At 37.1% G+C, this 26,620-nt stretch overlaps 1 protein-coding gene across 2 annotated transcripts in view; it reads right to left on the reverse strand.

Annotated features, from left to right (window-relative positions):
• OXR1 (oxidation resistance 1) overlaps nt 1-26,620 on the reverse strand; it is a 433,246-nt gene that overhangs the window by 344,300 nt on the left and 62,326 nt on the right. For both annotated transcript variants that reach the window (XM_045805802.2, XM_045805804.2), the window contains exon 2: nt 2,975-3,139. In XM_045805802.2, coding sequence (XP_045661758.2) covers nt 2,975-2,997 — 23 coding nt within the window. In that variant the 5' untranslated portion in view covers nt 2,998-3,139. The remainder of the gene's footprint in view (nt 1-2,974; nt 3,140-26,620) is intronic.

Genomic DNA, 26,620 nt, shown 5'->3' on the forward strand with positions numbered 1-26,620 from the left:
CACCCCCATTCCATTAAGCCTCAGAGCTAACTTTTAAAATGAACACATGGATATGGTTAGATATGTACAATGTCATAGTAAGCAGACCAAACTGTTCACAGATTCAAGTGGGTTTTGACTATAAACTCTACTAACATTAATGAGATACCCAAACAGAGGGGAGTCTGGCAGAAGTGGAGCTCTAAAGAATCACAGAGATAGACTGACAGTGTTACTCTAATTCCCAAACATGAAGAAGCTGCCCTGAGAAATAGATGGGAGTGTCTGGCAGATACATCCTTAGAGACAGACCTATCACACCAGGTGTACCCTATCGCTATCTGGATTCCCTTGAACACTAGAAGCATATAACTCTCCCTGAGATAATTATGTGATCATCAGCCAAACCTCTGACTTAGATTCCCATGTAGTTTTTCACAATAGCTACAAAATGCACTGGTCAGGCCAAATCAAGCATACCATGCAGTTAAAAATTACATATCTTATTTTAAATTAAGTATCTATCAAAACAGTTTCTTTTCCAATGTCTGTCAACATTTTCATGTCTTAGTTTCTGAATTTTAAAACAGAGAGCCAGACTCTGGACTCTAACAATTTCACTAAATTAATGTAATTAGTGCCAAACTCCACACTGTTGTATAATGTTGGGTAACACTGGTAAAAGAAATTAAGAGCTCTCTGTATGGAAATTTAACATGGAACATTAGTTGTAGCCAGAATTAAGGGTACAATTGGATGGAAATATCCAAGAATTATTTCTGTAAAATTTGTACCTTTGAGATGGAAAGAATTCTAACAAATTTTGGATATGTGAATTCCGTAAGATATCCCACAATCAAAAAGTTTTTTAGAATGAAAATATTAATTTGCCATTGAATTACCTATTTTGCATTTTTTCACTCATTTGCACAGCATAAATGTATAGAATAGCTACTAAATTCTAAGAGCTGTGCTAGACAACTGGGCTGGAACCACAACATAAAATCTCTTCTTTTTGTGGAGTTCACTGTGTTTTGAATGGCCCTAATATCACATTGAAGGGATGGCCTTTGACCAAAACATTACATCACATCAAGCCAGCTGTTAGCTGAGGTACGTACCAAGGGCAGGTTCAAATGGTTGCCCTGTCCTGATTCTGGGAACCAGACCACACCACACCCTATCTTGAGATATGACAATCATACCTGTGTTTTAATTTCCTCCACCCTCTCCTGATTCTTATTTGTCTCTTTCCCCCATTCTCCTCCTCCTTCTCCTTGTTCTCCTCCCTGTCCCCACCTTCATCTTTTTCTTTCTTCTTTGGCATGCACCCTGTTTTTGAAGACTCATCTCCAACACATGCATTTGCCATGTTTCCTTAAATAAATTTCTTTAAATAAATCCATCCTTAATATCTTCCAGGGGTTTGGGGGCACCTGGGTGGCTCAGTTGGTAAAGCATCTGTCTCTGGCTCAGGTCATGATCTCGGGGTCCTGGGATCGAGCCCTGCATTGGGCTCCCTGTCCAGTAGGAAGTCTGCTTCTCCCTCTCCTTCTCCTCTCCCCCCCCACCCCTGGTTGTTCTCTCTCTCTCTCTCAAATAAATAAATATTTCTTAAAAAATATCTTCCAGGGGTTTGCAGGAGTTCACACATTCTACAGAATTTTTTTCTTATTTTAATGGTGATTTTATTTTAATAATATAAAATGTTTTACAGTAATAATTCATAACTTACTTTTTTCATTTATTTTTACAGAATATATTTTAGCTTCTTTAATTCTTTTTTTTTTTTTTTTTTCAAACTGAGATCCTTAGCACCCAGTAGAATCCAGTTCTAGGGAGTCCATAAAAACTGGGTCCTTTGGAAACACTACTCTAAATCTGAATAAATAATTCTACCCATTGCCCTAAAGAAATTGCTTACTTAACTAAAAATAAACAGAGCTAAGTGGCAGAAACCAGTCTTTCATGCTATCTATATTTCCAGTACAAACCAAGACAAGGATGAGACGGGCTCCTATGAAAATGGGCGAGATTACCAGGTCTTTCTAATATTCACATATTGAATATTGTGAACTTGTATCATATCACTTATTCAGCTCTTCATATTTATAAAAAAAATCCCAGGTCCTAAAACGTGGCTTCCAATTCATCCCCACTAGTATTGCTCTTCGATGCCATAGAAAAGTTGTTGATTATATGCCAAAGAAATCTTCATATGTCTTATTTTATTTTATTTTATTTTTAAAGATTTTATTTATTTATTTGACAGAGATAGAAACAGCCAGCGAGAGAGGGAACACAAGCAGGGGGAGTGGGAGAGGAAGAAGCAGGCTCATAGCGGAGGAGCCTGATGTGGGGCTCGATCCCATAACGCCGGGATCACGCCCGGAGCCGAAGGCAGACGCTTAACTGCTGTGCCACCCAGGAGCCCCCATACGTCTTATTTTAAATTACAAACAGCATTTAAACATGAACTGGAAGTTAAACATTATTCGGAATGCCAGCTATTTAAAGATATGAATCTATAATGGAATTTTCTCTTCCATATTAGAGTTCTATTCAGTTTAGTTTGGGTAGATCTGTTAATAGGAAGTCTGAAGAAAAGTACTGACGAGAAAATACCTATCCAATCCTTACAGCATCCCTTACAGCCTGTTATTCCTGTAGCTGGGATTATAACAGTAGCTAGGACCACTGAATGAGTGTTTAATTCCTACTTATCTCTCCACTAGGATGTCTGGAAAGAAAGGCATGGAGGTCACTGGGATTCATAAAAGGCTCGGACCCTTCCCAGAGTCCCAATACCACAGTGCTGAAAGTGTTAAAGTTTTAATTCTAGGTAACTTTCCTTACCTTAACCCAGGACACCAATCTCTGGAAACCAGACTTCTGACGTACTTTCTCTGCTCCAGCTCTGACAGTAGAACGTACTCACACAATATTCTTGAGGATATGCATGCATTGGGATTAGGTTAGAAGGTAATCCACTTACCATGATAAATTAGATACAGACATTGCAGCAATTTACGGAGGAGTCTTGTGGAGCAGTCTTCTCTAGATTTCAGAACAGGGAATGAGTGGGTCGAGTAGACAAGACTACTGGGAACTGGAATTTTAGCTTTGCTGCTGGAATGATGCACTTACAGTTTGAAGTAACCTATAAAGAAAAGAAATAAAATGGTATCTGTAGAACCCAGTCTCTGTGACTTTTCAAAAACGTATTTCATCCAGATCAATAGTTTTGTCATGGCATAAGACACACAAAAAATACATTTTTCTTAAAATATAAGACATGTTATAAGCCACAGATAAAATTAAATCAACCCTATATGACAAGCTGAATGCTTTACCATTAAACGAAGTTTAAAGATTAATGCAATGTTCATTCCCTGAAGTAGAGAATGCAGGGAAAGAACAGAATGTGTTTTTAGATGCACCAATTTTTTTCTCCATATGGTCAATCAGTTATGCTCTCTAAATTAGTTTTATACACTTGTGCTAAAAGGATCAAAACAAAGATCCTAATTGGCCATCGCATACATTTAAAAAAAAAAAAAGCTTCTTGGCACAAGTTATTATCATGTCCAAAGCTGTCACAAAAAAAGTCATTCACTACTACTTCTGAGCAAATGAGCATTTATATTGAGTAACATGCAGGAGGCAAGCCAGTATGTATTTACCTAATCTTTCCACACGCTTTTTATGAGCATCTACTCTGCACTATGTCCTAGGATCCTGAACCATAATTTTCGTAGGGCACAATTAATTCTGTGGCACTGTATCAGGGACTTCAGTTCAGGTCATTAACCCAGTACTGTTCAATTAAACAACATTTATTGAGGCTATACTATGTGCACATACACTATCCCAGGTACAGTTCAGGGATAAGGATAAATGACAAATAAGACATGTTTCTGCCTTCAAAGAATGTTTTATGTAAAAAAAGGATGATTATAATAAAATGGAGTAAGTGTTCTAATAAAGGTTTATACGGAGTATACAGAAGCAAAAAGACTGAGCAAAGCCCAGTCTTAGGGATTTGGAAGGATTTCTAAAGAAGATATGCATCAAACTACTAACATTAGGTTTGGCTGCAAGTTAAAAAAAAAAAAATCCAAACTCAGAGTGGCTTAGAAAAGACAGTTTATTTCTCTCTCCTATAAACAAATCTTGAGTCTTAAGAAGTCCAAGGCAGATACAGCAATTCTATAAACACGAGAAATGGAGGCTTCCTTCTTGTCATTCTAACATTCTCGACACGTGGTTCCCCCTATGTGTTCCAAGTGGCCACTGAGCTCCAGAGAGTGTCTGTGTTCCATTCAGCAAGAAGAGGAAGGAAAGAAGGATGCTTTCTGAAATTTACACATGACATTTCTGCTTGCACTTCACTGGACAGAGCCTAGTCACTTGGCCGCTCTTATTCTATTGGAGACTGGGAAATGCAGCCATTACTCTAGGCAGCCACAAATCAAGGCGCCTGCTAGAAACTGGGGATAAAAGTGGGTATTGGGAGAAAACTAGCATTGTCTGCCATTATGTTTGTGACTCGGTGGCCTCAACCACAATATCTTATGATTCTGTACCTACTGCAAAGTAACAAACATGGGGCAGAGGTGAGGTGCAATCAGTGCATGGTTTGTTGGTAATTTTACATATTTGATATACAATGTTAAACATCAAACTTCTTCAGTTTTCTTAAATCATTCATAGAATCAACAAAATATTTTGTGTGCCCTATTATGTACCAGACTCTAACTATGAAAGACACAAGACTAATAAAATATGGTCTTTGCACATAAAGAATTCACTGTCTAACATAGATGCCATCATGTAAAAAAATGAAACAAAATAAAATGCACTCTGAAAATTTTGAGTATATACAAGGACATATGAGCAACTATAGGGGAAAAGAGAAAGAACCATAATCCTAATGGATTCTAATTTTAATAGACCCTGTATGCCAGTTGAGTATGCAGCTATAAGATCTATATCCTAAATGGTCTTCTTACATTCCCAAAGAGGTTTTTTCAAGTCCATCCTGCCCTTGGTTAATTGTTAAACCATATGGACTTCCATCTATTAAGGACAGAGGAACTCCCAATTCACCTCCCAAAATTGGTAACTTCAAACTCTCTCAAAATCTGTATTACCTGATTCTTACCAAAGGTTCAGTTACAAAAAAAAGAAATTAAAAAGTGTGTACTATTGTCTGACATAATTCTTTCTAGATAGTCTTTTTTTTAAACTTTTTTATTATGTTATGTTAGTCACCATACAGTACATCATTAGTTTTTGATGTAGTGTTCCATGATTCATTGTTTGCGTGTAACACCCAGTGCTCCATGCAATACGTGCCCTCCTTAATACCCTTCACCGGTCTATCCCATTCCCCCACCCCCTCCCCTCTGAAGCCCTCAGTTTGTTTCCCAGAGTCCACAGTCTGTCGTGGTTCATTTCCCCCTTCTGTTTACCCCCCCTTCATTCTTTCCTTTCATTCTTCCTCTTTCTAGATAATCTTAATTCTTAATTCGATCTTTAGAGAGCTATGTATCTGGATGCCATTATTTTAATACGTAACCAAATTACTTTTACTGAATTATACTTCAGGGTTTTGCCAACAGTTTGCATGGAGGGATGTCATTAAAGATAATAATAAATAAACGAGCAAAATCCAGACCTGTGAAATCAGTTATAAGGTTTAGTGGGATATTTACCAACACAAAAATGTTGCCCTTATGAACACTCAAAGCAAAAATGTGCCAGGTTTCAACACTAAGAAAACTACTATACTCAATTTTTGAGTTGCTTTAATCCTATGGGGACATTATGCTTCTTTCTTTGCTTTAACTTATGGGAAGCTCTGCAACAAATTTGTCACATTTCTTTAAGAATATTCAGGCTTCAAAGTCTGCATTTTTTTTTAAAGACTTTATTTATTTATTTGACAGACAGAGAGAGACAGCCAGTGAGAGGGTACACAAGCAGGGGGAGTGGGAGAGGAAGAAGTAGGCTCCCAGCAGAGGAGCCCGATGTGTTAAGGTCTGCATTTTTACCCTAACTTTTTTTTTCCTCCTCTGGCAACTTTAATTTTTAACCTGTTTTTGATAAACACCCATACATATACAAACATATGCACGTATATACATACATGTATGCAAACACATAGAAAACCCTTCCTAAGTCTTTCTTAGAGTGAGAAAGAGTATAATTAAAGGCAACAATTCCAGATTTACCTGCTTCTGCAGAATGTAAGAATAACGTGAAGAAATTTGATCTCAGGATCTTTGATCAAACCAAATGAAACTGTTGTTTTTGTAGGTCAAAATGGCCAAATATTACAATGTATATGGTACAACTTAATATAACTGAAGGGTTGACAAAGACAGCCTCTTACTGTCACCTTCAACCTGACTCAACTTCAGACAGGCTTCCTCCTGACTCTGGACCCCTGACCTCTCTTTTCTGAGAGTGTTTACTATAGAAAGCTTGCAATTATAAATTCTTCCTCTGCCCCTTTGAGATAAGCATCTATCAGTTTCTTGCCAGTTGTACAACCCAGTAATGCCTTTCTCAACGACTGGGAGCCATCCATTGGAAATGCAACCACCAAAGAATATTGTGCTCTACCTCCCAGTCTTGATGGGAGGATAGGTGCCTAACTTCTGTAGGCATCAATGAGCAAACACAGATGGCCTGATCGCATTGAGCAACCTCTTCCTAACGTCTTCCAGTTACTTTTCAACTAGCTCACTCTAGCACTTAAAACCCTCCCGTCTTCTGTTTCAGCAGAATTGAGATCAGTCACTGTCCCCTATTCCAAAAGTCTTGAATTAAGTTTTCCTTCCCTGTTGAACTCTACCTGGTTTAGTTTTTCCTTGGGAAGGTTTTTGTTTTTTTGTTTTTTGTTTTTATTCCTTAAAGTTCAGGAAATTTTCCTAAGATGCTGGCAATGTTGTTAAAAATTACAGACGTAGTGAAAAGAAGGGCCACACACACCCCAATGTTCATAGCAGCGATGTCCACAATAGCCAAACTGTGGAAGGAGCCAAGATGCCCTTCAACAGACGAATTGATAAAGAAGATGTGGTCCATGTATACAATGGAATATTACTCAGCCATCAGAAAGAATGATTACCCAACATTTGCATCAACATGGATGGGAGTGGAGGAGATTATGCTAAGTGAAATAAGTTAATCAGAGAAAGATAATTATCATATGGTTTCACTCATTTCTGGAACATAAGGAATAGCAGGGAGATCATTAGGAGAAGGAAGGGAAAAATGAAGGGGGCAGTAAACAGAGGGGGAAATGAACCACAACAGACTATGGACTCTGGGGAAACAAGCTGAGGGTTTTGGAGGGGCTGGGGGTGGGGGGATGGGCTAGCCCGGTGAAGGGTATTAAGGAGGGCACAAATTGCATGGAGCACTGGGTGTTATATGCAAATAATGAATCATGGAACACTGCATCAAAAGCTAATGATGTACTGTATGGTGACTAACATATCATAATTTTAAAAAAAATTTAAAAATACAGTCTTTTCTCAACACCCTTTACCTATAATAACTACCAACTTGGATTTTGATAACTTTATATTAAATGTGTATTTATAAAATAAAATAAATATTAGAAAATTGCATTTCTTTCAGATTTTACACCTAGCTGTTTATAAGAATAAAATATACGAACACAAAAAAATGCACAGTGGCCATTCATAATAATTACAATAATCACTCTGGCATTCATTTTGGTATTCTATCATCTTTTATTTTTACAACTACCTAATTTATTTCTTCAAGGATACATACCCACAAGGCAGTCAATAAAGTTTACTAAATTTTGTAACACAAAAGAGACTATGATGTGATGTTTTCAAAGGCCTTGGTGGTAGACTTGTTATTCCCTTTAAATGGCATTAAATGATTCATTGCTTATCAATGAAACTTTTCCAAAAAAAAAAAAAAAAACAGCTTTAGGATCTTCAGGACAGGTTAAATTTTCTGTACATTTTGATGATTCATGATCTCTCGCTCTCTCTCTCTTTTTTTTTTTAAGATTTATTCATTTATTTGAGAGAGAGAGAGCATGAGGGGGAGGGGAAGAGGGAGAGAGAAACTCAAGCAGACTCTGTTCTGAGCATAGAGCCTGACACGGGGCTCCATCCCAGGACCCTGAGATCATGACCTGAGCCAAAACCAAGAGTCAAATGCTTAACCAACTGAACCACCCAGGGGCCCCCATGATTCACAATCTTTATGCAAATCCCAACATCATTCTCCACACTTAAATATGAATTTATAGCTCTCAGGCAAAATTCTAACATTACTAACAGCCTCCACGTGTCTCACTGTCACATAGAGAATGTATTTTCACATTAGGGAAAACTTTTTAAAATATATGGATTGATTTGACTTTGTTTGAATGCCCAGGCATGATAGTAAGTTACAAGCAGAGGGACAACTATTCTCTTGAGGTCACTCTTTTTTTTTTTTTTAAAGATTTTATTTATTTATGTGACAGAGAGATAGCCAGCGAGAGAGGGAACACAGCAGGGGGAGTGGGAGAGGAAGAAGCAGGCTCCCAGCGGAGGAGCCTGATGTGGGACTCGATCCCGGATCGCCAGGATCATGCCCTGAGCCGAAGGCAGACGCTTTTAACGACTGCGCTACCCAGGCGCCCCTCTTGAGGTCACTCTTAGCATAATGTTAAGGAAAATAGTATGTGAATTTAATACAAGATCCCTCATTTGACATATGCATTAAAAAAGTGAATAACCTGGGGGGCGCCTGGGTGGCACAGCGGTTAAGCGTCTGCCTTCGGCTCAGGGCGTGATCCCGGCGTTCTGGGATCGAGTCCCACATCAGGCTCCTCTGCTATGAGCCTGCTTCTTCCTCTCCCACTCCCCCTGCTTGTGTTCCCTCTCTCACTGGCTGTCTCTATCTCTGTCAAATAAATAAATAAAATCTTAAAAAAAAAAAAAAAGTGAATAACCTGGAGCACCTGGGTGGCTCAGTTGGTTAAGTGTCTGACCCTTGATCTCAACTCAGATCTTGATCTCAGGGTTTGAGTTCAAGCTCTGCGCTGGGCTCCATGCTGGGCATGGAGTCTACTAAAAAAAGAAAGAAAGAAAGGAAAAAAGGAGGAAAGAAAGAAAGAAAGAAAGAAAGAAAGAAAGAAAGAAAGAAAGAAAGAAAGAAAGAAAAGTTAAAAAAAAACGTAAATAACCCTTGAGCACAAAAATGGATTATTGAGATTATATATTTACCAAAATAATTCTTTTAATCATTTTATTCATGAATAAATTTGGGGCTTCAAACTGAGGTGAAAGGAATACCACATTCTAATATGTTCATTTTATTGTAATCACCTTGCCATTTAGTTATAGAACATGAAAGAACTTCTGTAAAGTGATTTTACTTAAGTAAAAAAAGAATTTTCATAACCTAGTCCCATGAATACATAAATGATTTTGTATCTTTAAGATGTTAAAATTCCATTAGTATAAGTTTAAATAACCTGCCATATGAAAAATGTATGTTTTGATATACTCCATACCTAAGACAGTAAATCTATAAAAAATTACTTGGAAGAAGAATGAAAATTATTAAAGGTTCTGACCATAAGCGCCATTGAGTGTCCATAAGTGAAGTGCCCTTGCTTTGCCTAGAAAAAAGAGAGCTTAGAGCCCAAAGATGATACTAAATATTACAGAATAATTTCAAACTGGATAAGACCAATGGTCCATTGGATTTTGTTTAATTCCACTAAGGGCATTATAAGAGATAATGGGCAGAGAGTGAAGAATAAAATGCATTAAGTAGAGAAAAAACTTTTTATGCTAAAGATTCAAAATAAATGTTAGAAAATGAATAATCAAGGAAATACTAGAACATCTTGAGTTTTACAGAGTGGTTTCCTCATTATTATCAGATCAAAGACCTCTTCCTTGCTTTCTGGTTTCCCTATGAACTAATACCAGTATTTACCAACCTAGTTTCCCTACTCTGGTTGAACTTCCTTGCTCAAATGCTCATTCCTGTGCCTTGACTATACTACAAGGTTCTGATTCTTCTCTGTGGCCTGACTTTTTCTTTCTTCTCTAATTGCAAGTATCCAAATTCTTCAAGCATCAGTACAAGCCCCACAGACTTTATGAATTCTTGCCTCATAGTTTCAGGTTTCTCTGATCTGCCCTCTTTCTAAACTAACTTATATTTGATTTAGTACTTAAAATATATTGAGCATAAAAATGTGTACATAATTTTTCCTGTATACTATGTTTACTTGCTTCAATAACCTGTAAGTTTAAAAGGTCAAAAATTGTTTTTTATGCCCAAATTCCAAAGCATCTAGATAAGTACCAAGTACTCTCCAGCTGTTAATGAACTGGTGGACAAAAAATGTGGTATTTTAGCAGCAATATGACTTGAAGAAATGAAAAATAATGGTTTGAACATGAACTTTTTTCTTATAGTCTCATATTTGTGTTATGAATTTCAGGATCTTTCATGACCTCCAGAGATTTAGGAGAATATAAGTCAATCATTGGGGAAAGATATTTTTTTTTCTTGTGAAAATTCTAGTTACATATATGGACAAATCCTTAAAATAAACAAGAAAACCAAACTAAAAGTTTGCCTTTTCCCCTTATCTTATAGATGTTTCTCTAGAGATAAGATTTTTAAAAAGAAGAGGGTTCTGCCCTGAATTTTTATAATTTATATTATCTTGTTAATTTAATAAATAATAATAAATGTATGCATACAGAGCAAAATCAAAAGGACATACAATGAAGATAAACAGTTCTCCCTTTTCTGTCCTCTGTCGCAGTCATCTACTCAGATCCCCTTCACAACTGTTGTTACTCCCAGTATCTTTATCCTCATAGAGATATTCTCTGGATTTCTATCTATACCAAACTATCCCTAGCTATCTACTCATCTCCCCAACTATCCATCTAGTTAGTTTTCACAAAATGGTAGCCTATTATACACACTTTCTTTGGCACCTTGTATTTTCACATACATGTGTAATCATAAGGCTACATACAGTATTTCCCTATGGATCCACACATAGAGATGCCTCATTACTGTTAAGAGTTGTAAATCATTTCATTGAATGGATTTACCCTAATTTATTAGCCCATCTCATACTAAAGGAGATTTAGTTTGCTTCTGATATTTGCAACTACATGCAAGGCTACAATGTATACCCTTATATATGATACAATGTAAATGCGTGTCTGTGGGTAAATACCTGGAAGTAAAGTTTCTGGGTCAAATCTATGCATATTTTTAATTTTAAAGAAACTGGTAGATTACCTTTCATAGGTGTACCAATTTACATTCCTACCAGCAATGTATAAGCTTAATTGTTCTGGCATTACTGCTTTTTAGAGTACCAATAAGCCAGGCAAATTTTATAAATACACTTCCTGAAATGTATTCAATATTCTAAGCCAGAAATATTATTCCACTCATCCAATTAAGCACTAAGCTTGGTTATTCTACCTCTGTGATATCTTTAGAATATGTCCACTTTTCTCCATTCGTACCACTGTTGTCCACTATCTACTCATGCCTGCATAATAACAATAACCTTATTAAGTAGCCCCACTTTATTCAGTTCTCATCTAAAACATTGTTTTGTAGCACACTACAGCCTGAGGGCTCCTTGGGGGATGCAGTCATTTTCTAGGGAACAGCAGAACAGAGAGGCAGGGATGGTGATGTCAGGAAAACCTGGGTGTGATTTCCAGCTATGCTTCTTGCTAACTTCTGGCCTCAAGAAAATTAAGTATATTCCCTTGCTTCTTTATTTTTTAAAATAGAAATGTTAATAGTACTTACAAAGGAAGGTCACAATGAAAAGTAAAAAAAAAAAAATGCATGAAAAGACTTAATATTGCCTGGCACATATGAGGAGTTCAAAAAATGATAATGCCAGGGCCCTGGGTGGCTCAGTTGGTTAAGTGTCTGCCTTCAGCTCAGGTCATGATCCCAGGGTCCTGAGATCGAGTCCCATATCAGGCTCCCTGCTCAGCGGGAGTCTGCTTCTCCCTCTCCCTCTGCCTGCCACTTCCCCTGCTTGTGCGCGCGCGTGCTCTCTCTCTCTCTCAAATACATAAATAAAATCTTTAAAATAAATGATACTGCCATGATGATGACAATAATGAGGAAGATGGAGATTGTGATGACAATAAATTTGCCCCGGTATCCATTAACTGCTCTTTGCCCTCACATTAAAGTGCCAATTCCTTGAGACAGTTTATAAGACTTGAGATGATTTAACACCTGCTTCCCTTCCCCACCTTCCTCTCTCACTGATGCCCCAATTCCCCCCCACCCCACAAGTTACTGTTTCAGCTGAACAGACTTTTCCGAATTTTCCTGAATCCACCTGTGTCTCTTTAGCTTATAGGCCATTCACATGTTAGTCCCACTACATGTTATACACATATCCCTTTCCCCCTCTGCTGGGCTAACTTCCAAACCATTACAACTCAACACAGACAGCATTTTGTCCAAACTTTCCTAATCCTTGGTAGGTGCAGCCCCCTATGCTCTCTCATAACACCTTGCTCCGAATGCAATGAAGATGTTTAAAAACAGTTTAATTCTTTAACGCAGGTCTGTATTTCCTTCTAGGCTGCAAGTTCCTTGAAGACAGACAGGAAATCTCAATATAATCTAGCAAACCCAAGGCCTATCCTAACATCTGGGACAAAGAAAGTACTCAATAAACATTTGCAGGAAAAAAAAAAAGAATAAATATCTGAAATCAAGAAATGTAAAATTCTACAGATTGCTGAACTAAAAGCCATGTCCCTTTTCCTTCTAAATTATAAAAATATTATTTCTATATTTTTATCATATTTATGGGTTCCAAACTTCTAAATGTTGTTACTTTTTAGTAATAATTTTTAAAATATTCTTTGAAACTTGGATATGAAATAAAGACTATTAATTATGGCAACTTGGTAGAAATATTCCATTTTTCAAATGTTTTGCTACTCAGTTTTGTCCAGAATATAATTTAGTAGTAAAATACGTAAACTAACATCTTTGTTTAGATATGCAAAATGGGGTCAAACAATCTTGATATTCTAGCTACGTCAGCAATCATGACACAGACTTTCTAACAGGATCTAGACATGTGTTTCTCTAGAACAATTGATTGGTTAAGGTCAGCATGGATGCAGACCAAATAGCGCAAGTTCCTCCCAAGTTGTTTTTGCACACCACTGATGCTTAGCCTGAAAATATAGTCTTTGCAGAGGGTGGAGAAATCCCACATATTAAAACTTCAGATCCGCACAGATGGTAACCCTGGAGACAAGCTAATGCAAAGCATTCTGTGTCCTTTTACTGCACAGCAGCTGTCATTTTACTTATATTAAAGGCATTTCATGGGAGGGATTAGTATTCAATTGAGCATGTCAGTAATTGGTCTAAAAGCATTTATCACAGAGACATGGCTATATTTATGATTACCTTAGTACCCACTTCAGAAATATCCCCTATGTTCAACTTACAGAAAGTATTTAGCATAGCCAGAGAAATAAAGGGTTATGGGCCTTACAGTAATTCTTAAATAAATTATCACACTAAATAAAGATCACCTTAGAGCAGTTTGGGATTATTTTCTTCAGAATAATTGATTATACCAGACACTGTTATAATTCTCTGAGAATAAAATCATTTTATTTTTATATAAACTACAAAGATACCTTTTCCACCCATGCTTTTGTGCCTTGATTGCAATGTCTCTTAAACTGTAATGCAATCATAAGCTTCTCTGTGGCCTCTGTCTTCCATCTCTTCCTCTTCCTGGTCTTTTTCCTCTTTGTGCCTGATTCTACACAACCTTTCCTGGTCTCAGCCATGACTTCAAACTAGTCCTTTCTCTTATTTCTTCCCTCGCTGACCAACTCCACAAACTGTTCCTCTACATCCACCGCCTTCCCCTTTTTACCACCCACTTTCGCTTGCCCGTTTTTATTGCAATATTCTTATCACCAGTCAATGGCCCATAGGTAACTACTAATTCCAGTAGCCTCCATTAGTCTCCGCTCTCTCTGCCCACTCGTTCTGGACACTCCTTCTTTGACTACCAGGATGCTGAAGCATCCACGCTCCCCTCATCCTCTCTGCTCCTCATGGATCCATCATCTTTCTCTCATTTCCTTTATGTGGCTATTTTCCAAAGTTCTGTCTAACTTTGATTTTCCTAATAGATATTTCACCGATTTCTATGTACCTTGTCCTTTTTCCTGACTTCCAGAATCATCACTCCTAATTATTTATTAAACAGTTACCAAAATCTGTTTTTGTTTTTTTACTGCTCAGTAGTATTTCTTTAAGTCATTATCTCCTTTTTATCCCTACTACCACCACCCATGTTCAAGACCCTACTGTTTTTTGTCTTGACCAGCTTTTTTTTTTCAGACTTTTAAAGCATCTAAAAATAATTAATGAAGGAATATTTTAAAATCTTAAGAGTGGACCAATGACCAACATCCTAATTGAAAAAAGAGTTTTAAAAGTTCATTAGATAGTTAATTTTTTCCCAATGGATGAGTTCTTTTTTAATTGAAGTATAGTTGACACCCAATATTACATTGGTTTCAGGTGTGCAGCACAGTGATTGGACAACTCTGTATTTTCCCCTATGCTCACCATCAGCTGTCACCATACATAGTGCTTTTGCAATATCGCTGACTATATTCCCTATGCTGTGCCTTTTGTCTTTGGGCAGTTTAAAATCTTAAGTGTTTGCGGGTGCCTGAGTGGCTCATTTGGTTAAAGGTCCAACTTTTTGATTTCACCTCAGGGTCATGATTTTAGGGTTGTGAGATCGAACCCTGCAGAGCTCAGGGGCAGTGATGGCTCCATGCTGGGTGTGGTGCCTGCTTAAGATTCTCTCTCTCCTTCCCTCTGCCCCTAGGCACCCCACCACCCAGCCCTCGCACGTGCACACACACACACTCTCTCTCTCTCCCGTTCTTTCTCCCCCCCAAAAAAATAAAAAAAAATAAAATCTTCAGTGTTTGCTAAGCTGCATGTTGATGTTTGGAAAAGAAGCACTCCTACTCCCCTAAGCACTAGCGTGCTCTGCTACACAGCTTACAAATCACTGGCTGGAAATGGTTGCATTGGCCTTAAAACTTGTCTCTGAACCCTTAATCCATATCACAAATTAATTTTATCAAGGCAAAGCACTTACAGATGCAAACTCCTTGCTTAGAAATAGAAATAATCATTCCAAGTGAACAGTCATTCCCTGTAGATTTTACACTTGGGATCCTCTTCCATATGGTCTATCCTATATTTTCTGGCTTGTCTATATTCAGGTTGGATTACTGCTGTTCAGTGAATTTGTTTCCACCCTCTACTGAAGGCCTAGCACAGCGCTCTGTACCTTGAAACTGGTCAAACATATTAAATTGAATTCTCAGTGCAAAACTTAAGTTTTTCAGGTATATATTATTGTGCTCAAGGGTAGCACTAAATAAATGAGGCTTTTAAAAAGTATGATATATCTAAACTGCCTAGTGTTTTTAGAATTTAAACAAATTTTGATGAGTCACTAAAGGTTCAGTCCCATGTGGAAAGCCCAGCAGAAAGGATTGCCAAAACTCAGTTTAATTAAAAACAGAAAGAAACAAAGCAGCAGACTGGTTTTCTTTCCCCCTAAATAAATGTTTCAAGTAAAAAAATATCTTAGGTACACTTAATGAATATTTCTGTACTCCCAGAACATAAGCACTTACACATTCAGAAGTAGCTTGGGAGAAGTGAGGAAAGCCGGCCACAGACACAGCGCATTTTAGGAATGTAATATATACTTATGCTGTTGCTTTCCTGAAGGCTTTTCAGGCACTGCTTCAAGGCCCTTCCCGGTTCAGCCGGGGTCACCTTGTTGATCCTCATCCCAACTTACCCCACCCTTCCTGCTTCCGAAGGCCTGGCCACACCTGTGCCTGCTTCCTCCTCAAATAAACTAAACACTTCCATGCCTCTTCGCTCAGAATGAACACACTGATCATTACATTCCCACTTCCAGCAATGTCTGTCCCTCACCTGTCCAGAAAATGTACTTGTCCTGAAGAGTCCAGCTCAAATATCAACATACCACAATTTAAAATTAGGTAGAATTGTGTGTCCTCTTCATATTTGTATCTTTTCCATGATATACATATTTCTATTGCAATATTTATCATATTTCACTAGTGTTATGGCTTAATCTGCTAAAGGTAGGTTAGTATTATATTAAATTATTTAACTATTTTTAAAAAATAGTCATTTACTTAAGAAACATAGAACTTGAAGTTTCTGACCATAGGGGTAGTGGAGCACCCTTGTGTTATAATAAATGGACAGAGAGAGGACATAGTAATATTCATTCAAAATGTATTTATTTGTAGATAGTATTTTAGAATAACTACAAAAGCAAAAGAAATCCAATATTTATTCACTTATCTGGGTCCTACTAATTCTCAAAGCAATAATTGTATTTTACATCTTTTTTCTTCATCCATCTACTACATAGTGTGGTTTATTACCTAGAGCAAAAAGCCAATAAATATCTGTTAAATTGATTTTAGTTGAACTGCTATATTATTATAGTCATGCAAATAATTGACTTTTCTTCTGTTTAACAATGAAGACATCTGCATAAGAGATACTCAAACAATCGATATAAGAAAAAAACAGCCTATTTCTAGGAGAAGAAATTTAAAAGGTAAGAGTGTCCTGTTGATAATCACTAGTCTGCCCTGACATGTAGGCAATACCTTTTCTTAGGGAATACAGGAGCCTGGAGTAATACATTTTTCACAGACACAGATACATACACCAGAAAAATATGTGCATGTCACTCTTTGCTTAGGCAAGTATTTTCTTCTTTTGGGCATTATTTGAAAAGACCCAACATGATCAAAATCCATTCACTTCTCTTAAACAAGTCCTTTCAATGAGCCTGAAGAAGAACTGACTCTTCCCAAAGAGCTTTTCATTTTCATTTTGCAGGGACAGACATGCTTAATTAAAACTGAAACCTGAAGGAACTTCCACATTTTGGAACTAAACAGAGAGTGCCTCTCACCATCAGAGTATCACTGGAGATTCAAAGAAGCCACAGTCTGTGAAGGCACACAGCCCCCTCTGCAGAGGGATTATGTCACCACTGGCAAAAAAGACTTAGGGATTAAAAAATAGTTCAAATATCCATGCTGAGATGAAAAACAAAACAAAAAAAGGCTTTTCTTAGCTTATCGTCCAAACTCTTTCTTCACAGCGGCGCCTACTCAACAATTTCTTCATCAGCTCTTTATTAATACAAAAATTAACTCAAATGTCAACCCTAACTCTTTATGTTCTTGTAAGACTCCATGCCCCAAAGACATGAACTATCACAAATTATGACTCCTTGCATAATGACTGAATGCCTGCTTTGTCAACCAAAATGTTATGATTTGAGAACCATATAAAATGCAACATACTCTTAACATTCACTTAAAGGCCCTGGATGCTCAGAGTTATACAAATACATAGGTTTTTGTTTAACATCACCTTTAAATTTTCACTTAAAAACTGTGTTAGCCTATCTTCAGATGTGTAATGCCCTGGCTCTTTTTTTTTTTTTTTTTATTCTCTGGTAAGATGGCATTCATTTTTAAAAAGCCAAATTTTATCAAGAGAATTGGCATTCAGAGGGGAGGGGGGTGGGGGAATGGGATAGGCCGGTGATGGGTATTAAGGAGGGCATGTATTGCATGGTGCACTGGGTGTTATGCACAAGTAATGAATCATGGAACTGTACATCAAAAACTAGGGATGTACTGTATGGTGATTAATATAATATAATAAAAAATATTATTATAAATAAAAAAAGAGAGAATTGGCATTAATGCAAATGTGTTAGCTGCCTCTGAAAATAGTTTTCTGTAATTCATTGATGAAAACCACTGTGAGTTCATTACCAAGAAGCTGCTTCCTCTACAATCTTCAAACGCTGCTGTCTTGCATAGTCCTTAAGTCTTCCATACCATTCTGGACTTGAAGTTGAAGCTTGACTTCTTTACCAAACGATTAAACTCTTTCACCTTCTTCTTCAAATCTTTAAGGGTATGTAGTGCCTCAGTAGCATCTCCATGGTTTCAAAGTGTATGATTATCTATCCACTGCATAAGATACTTTCCAAGCTTTTCAAATAGACCATACTATCCTGGAGTAACTCAGTGAAGCTTTCCAAAACCAGTAATATAATGTTGTTTTGAATTTTCTCACAAGTATAAAAAAGCCTATGCGTTAGAGATGGAGGTATATGCATGACCAAGCTTATGTCTTTTATGTGTTCACCTCACTCAATATATTTTATACCCCCAATATTCCTTTGAATGCAGGGGATTTTCTAGGCCTCTTGTGCTCACCAACTTTCTTCACAAGCTCATCCATTTCCTTAGAAAACATTGACACGATCTTGGAGAGAACTGCTGAGCTATGATAGAAGAATATTCTGTATCCTCCTACAGGGACTCACCTACAACTTAAACATTTCCATTGTTGCAGTTATATAAACATGTTATGTTAGAATTCCTATTTAATAGTCAATTTTGGGTGAAAATTTCTGCATAATGTTATCACAAATATTTTGATAGCAAGAGTTCAGATAGTGAGGGCTATTTGTATTGCAGAAATCCATGTGTTAACTGGCCTCTAATTTGGAATCTTTGAATGAGTAACATTTCCCAACTCCTAGTCCCTCCTAGCACTAGTCAGAATTTATTGTCACCAATTAAGATATCTTATTGTTGTTTCTGCATATTTCTTATTTCATTCACTTACATACATTTATTGAATACCTATTATTTGCCAGGCAGTATGGAGGGGTATAAGAATTAATAAAACGTCCTCCCAGCTTTCAAGCATTTTGCAGCACTGAGAAGTAGACAAGCATAAATATAGAAATAGAGTATGGATTACAGAAATCATGGCAAATATTCTTATAATACAGTTGAGGCACGAAGAGAGAGACTTAGATGTTTGCTCATAAGGAGGCTGATTTCAGGAAAGCAGTCATTGAAAAGATGACACTTGACACAACTTCTGAAAAGTGAAGTGGGTGCAGCAACAGCCAAGACACACAGGAGGGGTGGAAGAGCACAAAGAGCATGACACGCAAGGGAGTGACACCCTGGATCGTAAAGCAGAGCAGTGGAGATGAAGAGTTCAGATTGAGAGGTAAGACTGAAAAGGGATCAAGGGCTAGTAGATCATGAAGGTCCTCACATTCACACAGGTAATTCTTGTCATGCAGAAAGTGATTGTTGACACTTAACGCATTATATATAGAATTCCACCTTTCATGTATTAGCTGACTAAATCTTCCTGTTCATGGCTTCCACTGGGAGAAAGGCCATCCCCTCTGCACCCCCGTAGCACTTTAAAAAATTGGGTGCTAGCTGTCATTGCATCCTGACCTCTGAGGGATTAGGAGAGGAAAGACAGTGGTGGGGAAAGAGTGTCTGCTATAGACACTTGTGGACTGCACTTATCCTCACCCCAACCTTGAGTTACCAACCTCCTGATAATCAGGAAACCCCAACCTCTGGAGACATTTCCAATACACTCTTAAAGCCTCCTAGTGCCATGCAGGACAAAAAATATTGGAAACCTCCAGTGATTTTTAGCTCTTTGATAATGGAACACACTCATTTTATAACATGTAAGTGAATATTTGAACTATGGCCATCTGATTTAAAAACATTCTCAGAAATTTCCTGGGTAAGAATGAAAAGGAAAGCCTATACTCGAGTTTTGCAACTGACATTGGTTATTTGTTGTGTTTAACTTAAATGAACTACGTAATCTCTCCATGCATTAGTATCTTCACTTCCTCATGAGGTTGTTATAAAGATTAAGTAAGTTAACACATGAAAAACACTAAGGCAGTGCTGGAAACATGTAAAGAACTCAATAGATACTACATGCTTTTGTTATGAGCTTCTCCAGTGTTCATTGCTCTTTCTTCTAGGAACAGCTTGAATTTCCATCTAGGGATATACCCTCCCCTAAGTCTCATGTGGTTTGGATGCAGGCTAATCAACATGTCACAGTATATACTAGCAATGGTGATCATTTCATGAATAGGCACACAGCCCAGTTAACAAAGAGATACTAGGAGTCTTCTGATGGGGAGGTTTGGAGTTTCTTGTTTTCTTTCCTGCTGTACCGTAAAGCTGAGAAGTTGTAAAGCTGCAGTGGCAGTCACCATCTTGCTATTAACCTGAGCCTGGAGCCAACACAATGGAAGCCCGAACTGAAGTAGGAAAAGAAACCAATTCCTGTTGACATAATTCAATCCAGATCCATTCCCTGGAATCTTCAGTTGTCATCAGCTCCATTTTGCTTAAGCAATTTGGGTGGAGTCACCTCTTCCTTGTAATTGAAAGGGTATTTCATAATAAAGAAATTATCCTAGAGGCTGTAAAGAGACACAAGGAGTTTAAGTAAGGAAGGAAGTTGAATATCATTCTAGAAGCACTGGAGAGAGCTGGCTAAGGAGTCTGGCAGAAGGCAGGAAGACAAATCAGGAGAAAAATTATAACAATCTAAGTAACAACTGATGAGGACCTAAAAATGAGGTAGCTGAGAAGGAGATGGTGTAGTGGAAGAAGAGAGAAGGATATCCAGTGCCTGACTGGATCTGTAGAACGAAGAAGAGCATGGAGTCGAGGATGACTCCCAGGCTTTTCACTTCGCTGACCTGGTGGATGTTGAGGCCATTTATCTGGATAGGAAATATCGAAGGTGGAGTAACATTTAAGGGGGAAAAATGAATTAAGGTTTTGACATGTTGAGTGTCAGGTGCCTGTGACATAACTAGGCAGAGACATTAAGAAGGCAACTGGACAAGTAATCAGACACTTGAGCAAAAAGTGTGGCCTGGAGCTTTATGTTAGGCAATAATGAATGGAATGGCTTGAAGCTGTGGGCATTGGTGAGTTCGCCAACACAGTGTGTAGAAGAGGACTGTGCCCAGAATCATGAGGACATAAATAGCTAGGGGCAAAGAAAGAGAATCCAGTGAGAAATGCAGAGGAGAAATGGTCAGAGGAAGGGGAGGAGAACCCAGGAGATACCATGGCACAGAGCAAGAGGAGAGGTTTTCAGAAAGGAAGACATCAACAGCATGAAACATGGCCTAGAGGTCAGGTAATAAAGATCACTTCTGTTTGCTGTAATACTTCCAGTGGAGGTGGGAACAGATGTCTAATCTGACAGAATTGATGTGAAGTGAGGAAGCAGACAGATTTAGAGAGGACTATTCTTTTCAAGAACTTGGTTTAAAGGAAAAGGAGGGACACAGCAGTGGTTTGCCTGTAAATGTTTGAAAACCAGCACTAAAATCTGGTTAGTAGCATCTGCCAATTTTCCTCACGTGAACCATTCCACTACAGAGGTGATTTTAATCCACCAACATGGCATTAATGAAAGCAGGGTTGGGAAGAGGGGCTCACAGTTGGCTCTCAGGAGGCATGCTGGTGTGGCTGGATCCAGCACACAGATGAACTAGGGAAAGCCATCTGGATGAGGGGTACAAAGTGTGGAGAAAGAGCTAGCACAGAGGGAAAAGCTAACATAATATATAAAAATGGATAAGGAAGCAACAAAGAAAATTCTGAAGAGATCAGGTCAAGAACAGATGGAAAGATGAAGTTAGTACAGAAAAAAAGAAAGAAAACCTCCTCTGGGGCTTGACTAAAGGAGGTGAGGTTGGATGTAGATAGAGAAACATGTTTTTAAAGATTCATTTATTTATTTGAGAGACACAGAGAGAGAGTGCATACAGAAGGAGGGGGGCCAGAGGGAGGCGGAGAGAGAGTCTGAAGCAGACTCTGTGCTGAGCGGGGAGCCAGATCCAGGGCTTGATCTCACAGCCCTGAGATCAGGACCTGAGCTGAAACCAACAGTCGGACACTCAACTGGACACTCAGCTGACTGTGCCACCCCGGCGTCCTGACAGAGGAGCAGTTTTAAGTACAAAAATGGGAAATTGTACTAATTATGACTAAGAGAATTCATAGCTTCCAATTCCTCTGAGAAGTAGAAGGCAAGATCTTTGGTTGGCAGTCAGGTGGCATTGGGCTTCCAGAGGACAGAAGAGGTCATGTGGGGAATGGGAGCAGATGGGAACCAGAGGCAAATACTAAATATATATGTGTGAAATATATGCACACACACATATATGATGTTCTTATCTTCCCCCACTAGCTTGAAGTTCCTTTCGAGAAACAAGGCTATCTTATTTATCTTGGTTTCTCTGACAGATATCTGAGTTCATTTAGTTGTCTTTTAATATTATTCTTTGTTGACAGGCAGGTATAGAGGTAGATTGGCTATTTGAATAAACAAGGAAAAATATGTAGGTATTTCTAAAAGGACATAATATTTTAAAGGTGTTTATAGGGAATATAGTCAATAGTATTATACTACCATTGTATGGTGACAGATGGTAGCTACACTTGTGGTGAGCACAGCATAATGTACAGAGTTGACGAATTACTATGTTGTACACCTGAAACTAATGTAACATTGTGTGTCAACTATTCTCAAATAAAGAAATAAAGAAAAATTTAAAAAGGAGGTACTATTTTAAATGTCCTTTATTTCTTGATGCCAATCAAATCTCATTGAACTGAATTTAAGTGTTATAATTATGCTATTGGTTGTTGTTGTAGTAGACATACCAAAGCACTATATGGAAAAGGGTGACCTTAGTCCCAAAATATAATTTTAAGTAAAGGTGGTAGTTATAAAAGAGACTATACACACAGAGATGACACAAAAACACTAGAATCCATGCCCCCCCCCCTTTTTACGGAGTAGGTACAACAGAACTTTAAGGAGCAGCAGTGAAACTATTTACAATGCTCTTCAGTTAGATAAACTGTCTAAGCTTATATCTATCACTTAGTATCTTTATCCACTGCATTTATATTTGCTTATTTCTGCAGTATGAATAATGCAAGTTTATCCAATGTATCTTTGAGATTACAGTAAGATTTGCTATAAATGTTTTACAAATATCAGTAAATGTTGAATAAAACAGAGGCTTTAGGAGAAAAAGTTTGGAATTTCTAAAATTGTAGCAGATAGAACAAATTTATAGCAATTTAATCCAACTGTGTTCCTTAGTGCTTTTACACTCTTTATTAATTAATTAATTCATTGATTCATTTGACACATTTTTAAATGCCTGTTAAATGGGAAGCATTGTTCTATGCACCAGTAACATAGCAAAAAACAAGGAAAAATCTTCTATCCTCATGTGGTTCAGATCCCAGTGGTACAAAAAAATAACACTAACAAAATAATAAAGGGTTATATAATATCAATAAAGAATAAATGCTCGGAAGAGGTGCCTGGGTGGCAGAGTCAGTTAAGGGTCTGACTCTTGGTTTCGGCTCAGATTGTGATCTCAGGGTGGTGAGATTGAGCCCGCCTCAGGTTCTGCTCTCAGCTTGGAATCTGCTTGAGATTCTCTCCCTCTGCTTCTCCCCCTGTCTCTCTCTAATATAAATAAATAAATCTTCATTTTGAAAAAAGAATACACGTTAGGAAGAAAAATAAAGCAAGGTAAGGGACCAGTGGGTTATGGGGCTACTATTTTAGATATAGTGGTCTGGGAAGGCCTATATTAGAGGTGATAGTTGGGCAGAAAATATAAAAGGGAATAATTTAATTTTCTTCCTATTTATTGGTTCATTATTTATTGTTTATTAGTTTGGATTTTGAAAGATTTTTTTAAAGCTTTATCAAAAATAAAAGTAGAGGATATAGGAGCTCAGGTAAAAATTCTAAAGCCCATTATTACATATACTTTTGCTTTTTTAAATGGGAGGAAATAAAGATAATTTAAATGCTTTCTGGTGACTTGCAGTGGCAGATCATTATTATGATCCATTTAAATCAGGAGCTTTTTTTTCTTTTCCCTCCCTGACAGCTGCTCCAATCACAACATATCAGTTCACTGCTGCTAATTGCTGTGGTATAAAAAAATCAGAGCCAAGGCTGAAAGGATTCAGTGAAAACAGTTAAAATATTCTGACTCTTGGTTTTAAGGTTTGTCTACAGAAGTGTTTTTGGTTGTAGGCTTATAAAAGTTCTTCCATTAGCTCTGAAAATTGTGTCTTGTAAACTGACTCTGGGAAAAGGAACATACAAATACACAATGTTATTTACATATCAGATCATAAAAGCTAATATTTATTAAATGCTTACACTATTTTAGAGTTTGTTCTAAGCACTTTACCTCAATTAATCCTCCCAAAGTTAAACTTGCTCCCTCATTTTATTATCTGTAAAATACAGAAATAGTAGTAGCTTCTTTTGAGTTTTGCTGATGACTTTATGATTCATTGCATGTTACGTTTGGCAAAGAAAGAAGTATATTTCTTTACAGAGGACAGTGCATAAAGACTCTGAAACAAAAATGAACTTCGCATGTTCTAGGTGCAGCAAAAAGGCCAGTATGACTTGTTAAACATGTATACCTAAATAGTATGTGCTATATTCCACGATATTCCTGATTATCTGTTTTACTTGTATTTTTGTTAAATTTCCCTCTGCCTATAGTTAAACACAGGCAATGAAGGAGTAACTCCCAAATGGTCAGACTGCAAGTGAATTTCCCATTGTGGAAACAGAAAACGTAATTACTTTCTAAAAGAGAAACATGAAATCCGAAATGTGAATATCCCTATAAGAAGAGAAATAGCTTTAACTAACACGAAACTGAAGGAGAAATCACTTTTGTTTATTTAGGTACTATGTGTAGATTCCTTCTTTTGACAGATGAGAGTAACCTGAGAAGACAGAGAGTCTTCACAACCCCATTTGCTAAGGAATCAGATCAAGACCAAATAGAAAATTTTAAAAAGGAAGAGACAGAGAGAGTGAGAGAGAGAAAATGATAACAGGCAAGTACGTATTTCCCTTCCAAATAGTAAATTGTTGTACAGATTCCAAGAATCACAAAATATATTATAGAGAACTGCAAGTTATAAAGCCTGGATAGTTTAGGATATAATCACAGTTCATGAGTTATACTTGTGAAGCATTTCAGACATAACAAAACTGAGGACTTCCTACTGAAGAGTTCAGGGTTTGTTCTCAACTCTGTAAAAAGCCAAATCAGCTTTAAGTTTTTGAGATAGCTATTACAATTTTGTCTTCCTTATGTACAATTTTTGATTAAATTTTATTTTTTTGATTAAATTTCCAACTAAGACTTTATAGTTCCACCTCCATCCTGAGGAGGGATATTTTATTTTGTCCCTCATAACTTGAAGGAAAAGACAAGACTTCAAGAACATTTATGTTTGGAACTCTGAGACATTTAGAACTTTATGTAACAGATTTTGACCATGTATAAGTAACTTTTAAAGCCAGATAATAAACATTTACGAGGTTGTTGCATAAGGTCAGCGTCCTATGCGCACATCACAAAGCTCAGAGACTGGGGTTCTACCTCAGGGTGGTGTCAAAAACCTGTGTGATCTGGGGCTAGTCATTTAAGGAACAGCAATCTCAGTCTCTACCTGTAAAACAAGGGAGCTGAACTATATCATCTGCCTGTGACACTGTAAATGACATATTTCATAAAACGTCAAACACTATTCCAATAATATTCATTATTTATGACCATTATATTATTATTGGTATATTGTATGGTATGGTATATTATATCATACCACTAAAGTTCTTTACAAGCTTTAAGATTCCAGAATTTTGCTAGAATGCTCTTTAAAAAAATTATAAATTTTGAATCCTCAAATATGAAATTATGTTCCATTAAACTAACATTAATTGAACTTTATTGTATTCTAGTTATTAGTAACAATCTATTTACCAGATATTTAATAATTTGAATGCCTTAACCACAAAACATGCCTTATTAGTACATGGTCTACTCTGTATCTCTCTTTTTGTCTGCTTCTGTCTCCTATTCTCTCTCCCTCTCCTTACACACACACACACACACACACAAATATACCTCTTCATTTTTAGAGAAATCTGTAAATCAAACTTATAATAGTCTATTAGGTATGTCCTATGTTTTAGTGATAGTCTATATTTAGAAAATTCTCTGATTTTTATCATAAACTAATTGCCACAAATGTTGACATACATAGCTGAAATTTACATTAAATAATTCAGAGAAAGGAATGTTAATTTTTCTTCATTTACTGACTTTTCTTCTCTCCCTCTGTATTTCTCAGTGTACACTAGCACCACATTTTACATAAGCTCTAACTTTGAGTCACCTAACTTCAGTCAATAAGCAAACATCATGTGCAGAACATGTGCAGACTATAAAACTATTTTATCGTAATAACAGTGTCTTCAAAACTGTTTCTAGTCATTAAATATGCCATGTGATGGAGATATTTGGCCTTTTAAAGGCACAATTAAAATCTCATCTGGAAACAAGAATATTCATGAATTATCTTTGTACTTCTACGTTAATTACAAAACTTAATATTTCAAGTCATGTTTTACAACTCAGACATACTGCCAATTGAATATTTTCTAAGCATAGTTGCTTGACATTAAATTTAAACATATTTGT

The sequence above is a fragment of the Ursus americanus genome, chromosome 9, assembly GCF_024610735.1.
Source record: "Ursus americanus isolate L20-20 chromosome 9, mUrsAme1.1.p, whole genome shotgun sequence".
In the NCBI taxonomy this organism is placed as follows: Eukaryota; Metazoa; Chordata; class Mammalia; order Carnivora; family Ursidae; genus Ursus; species Ursus americanus.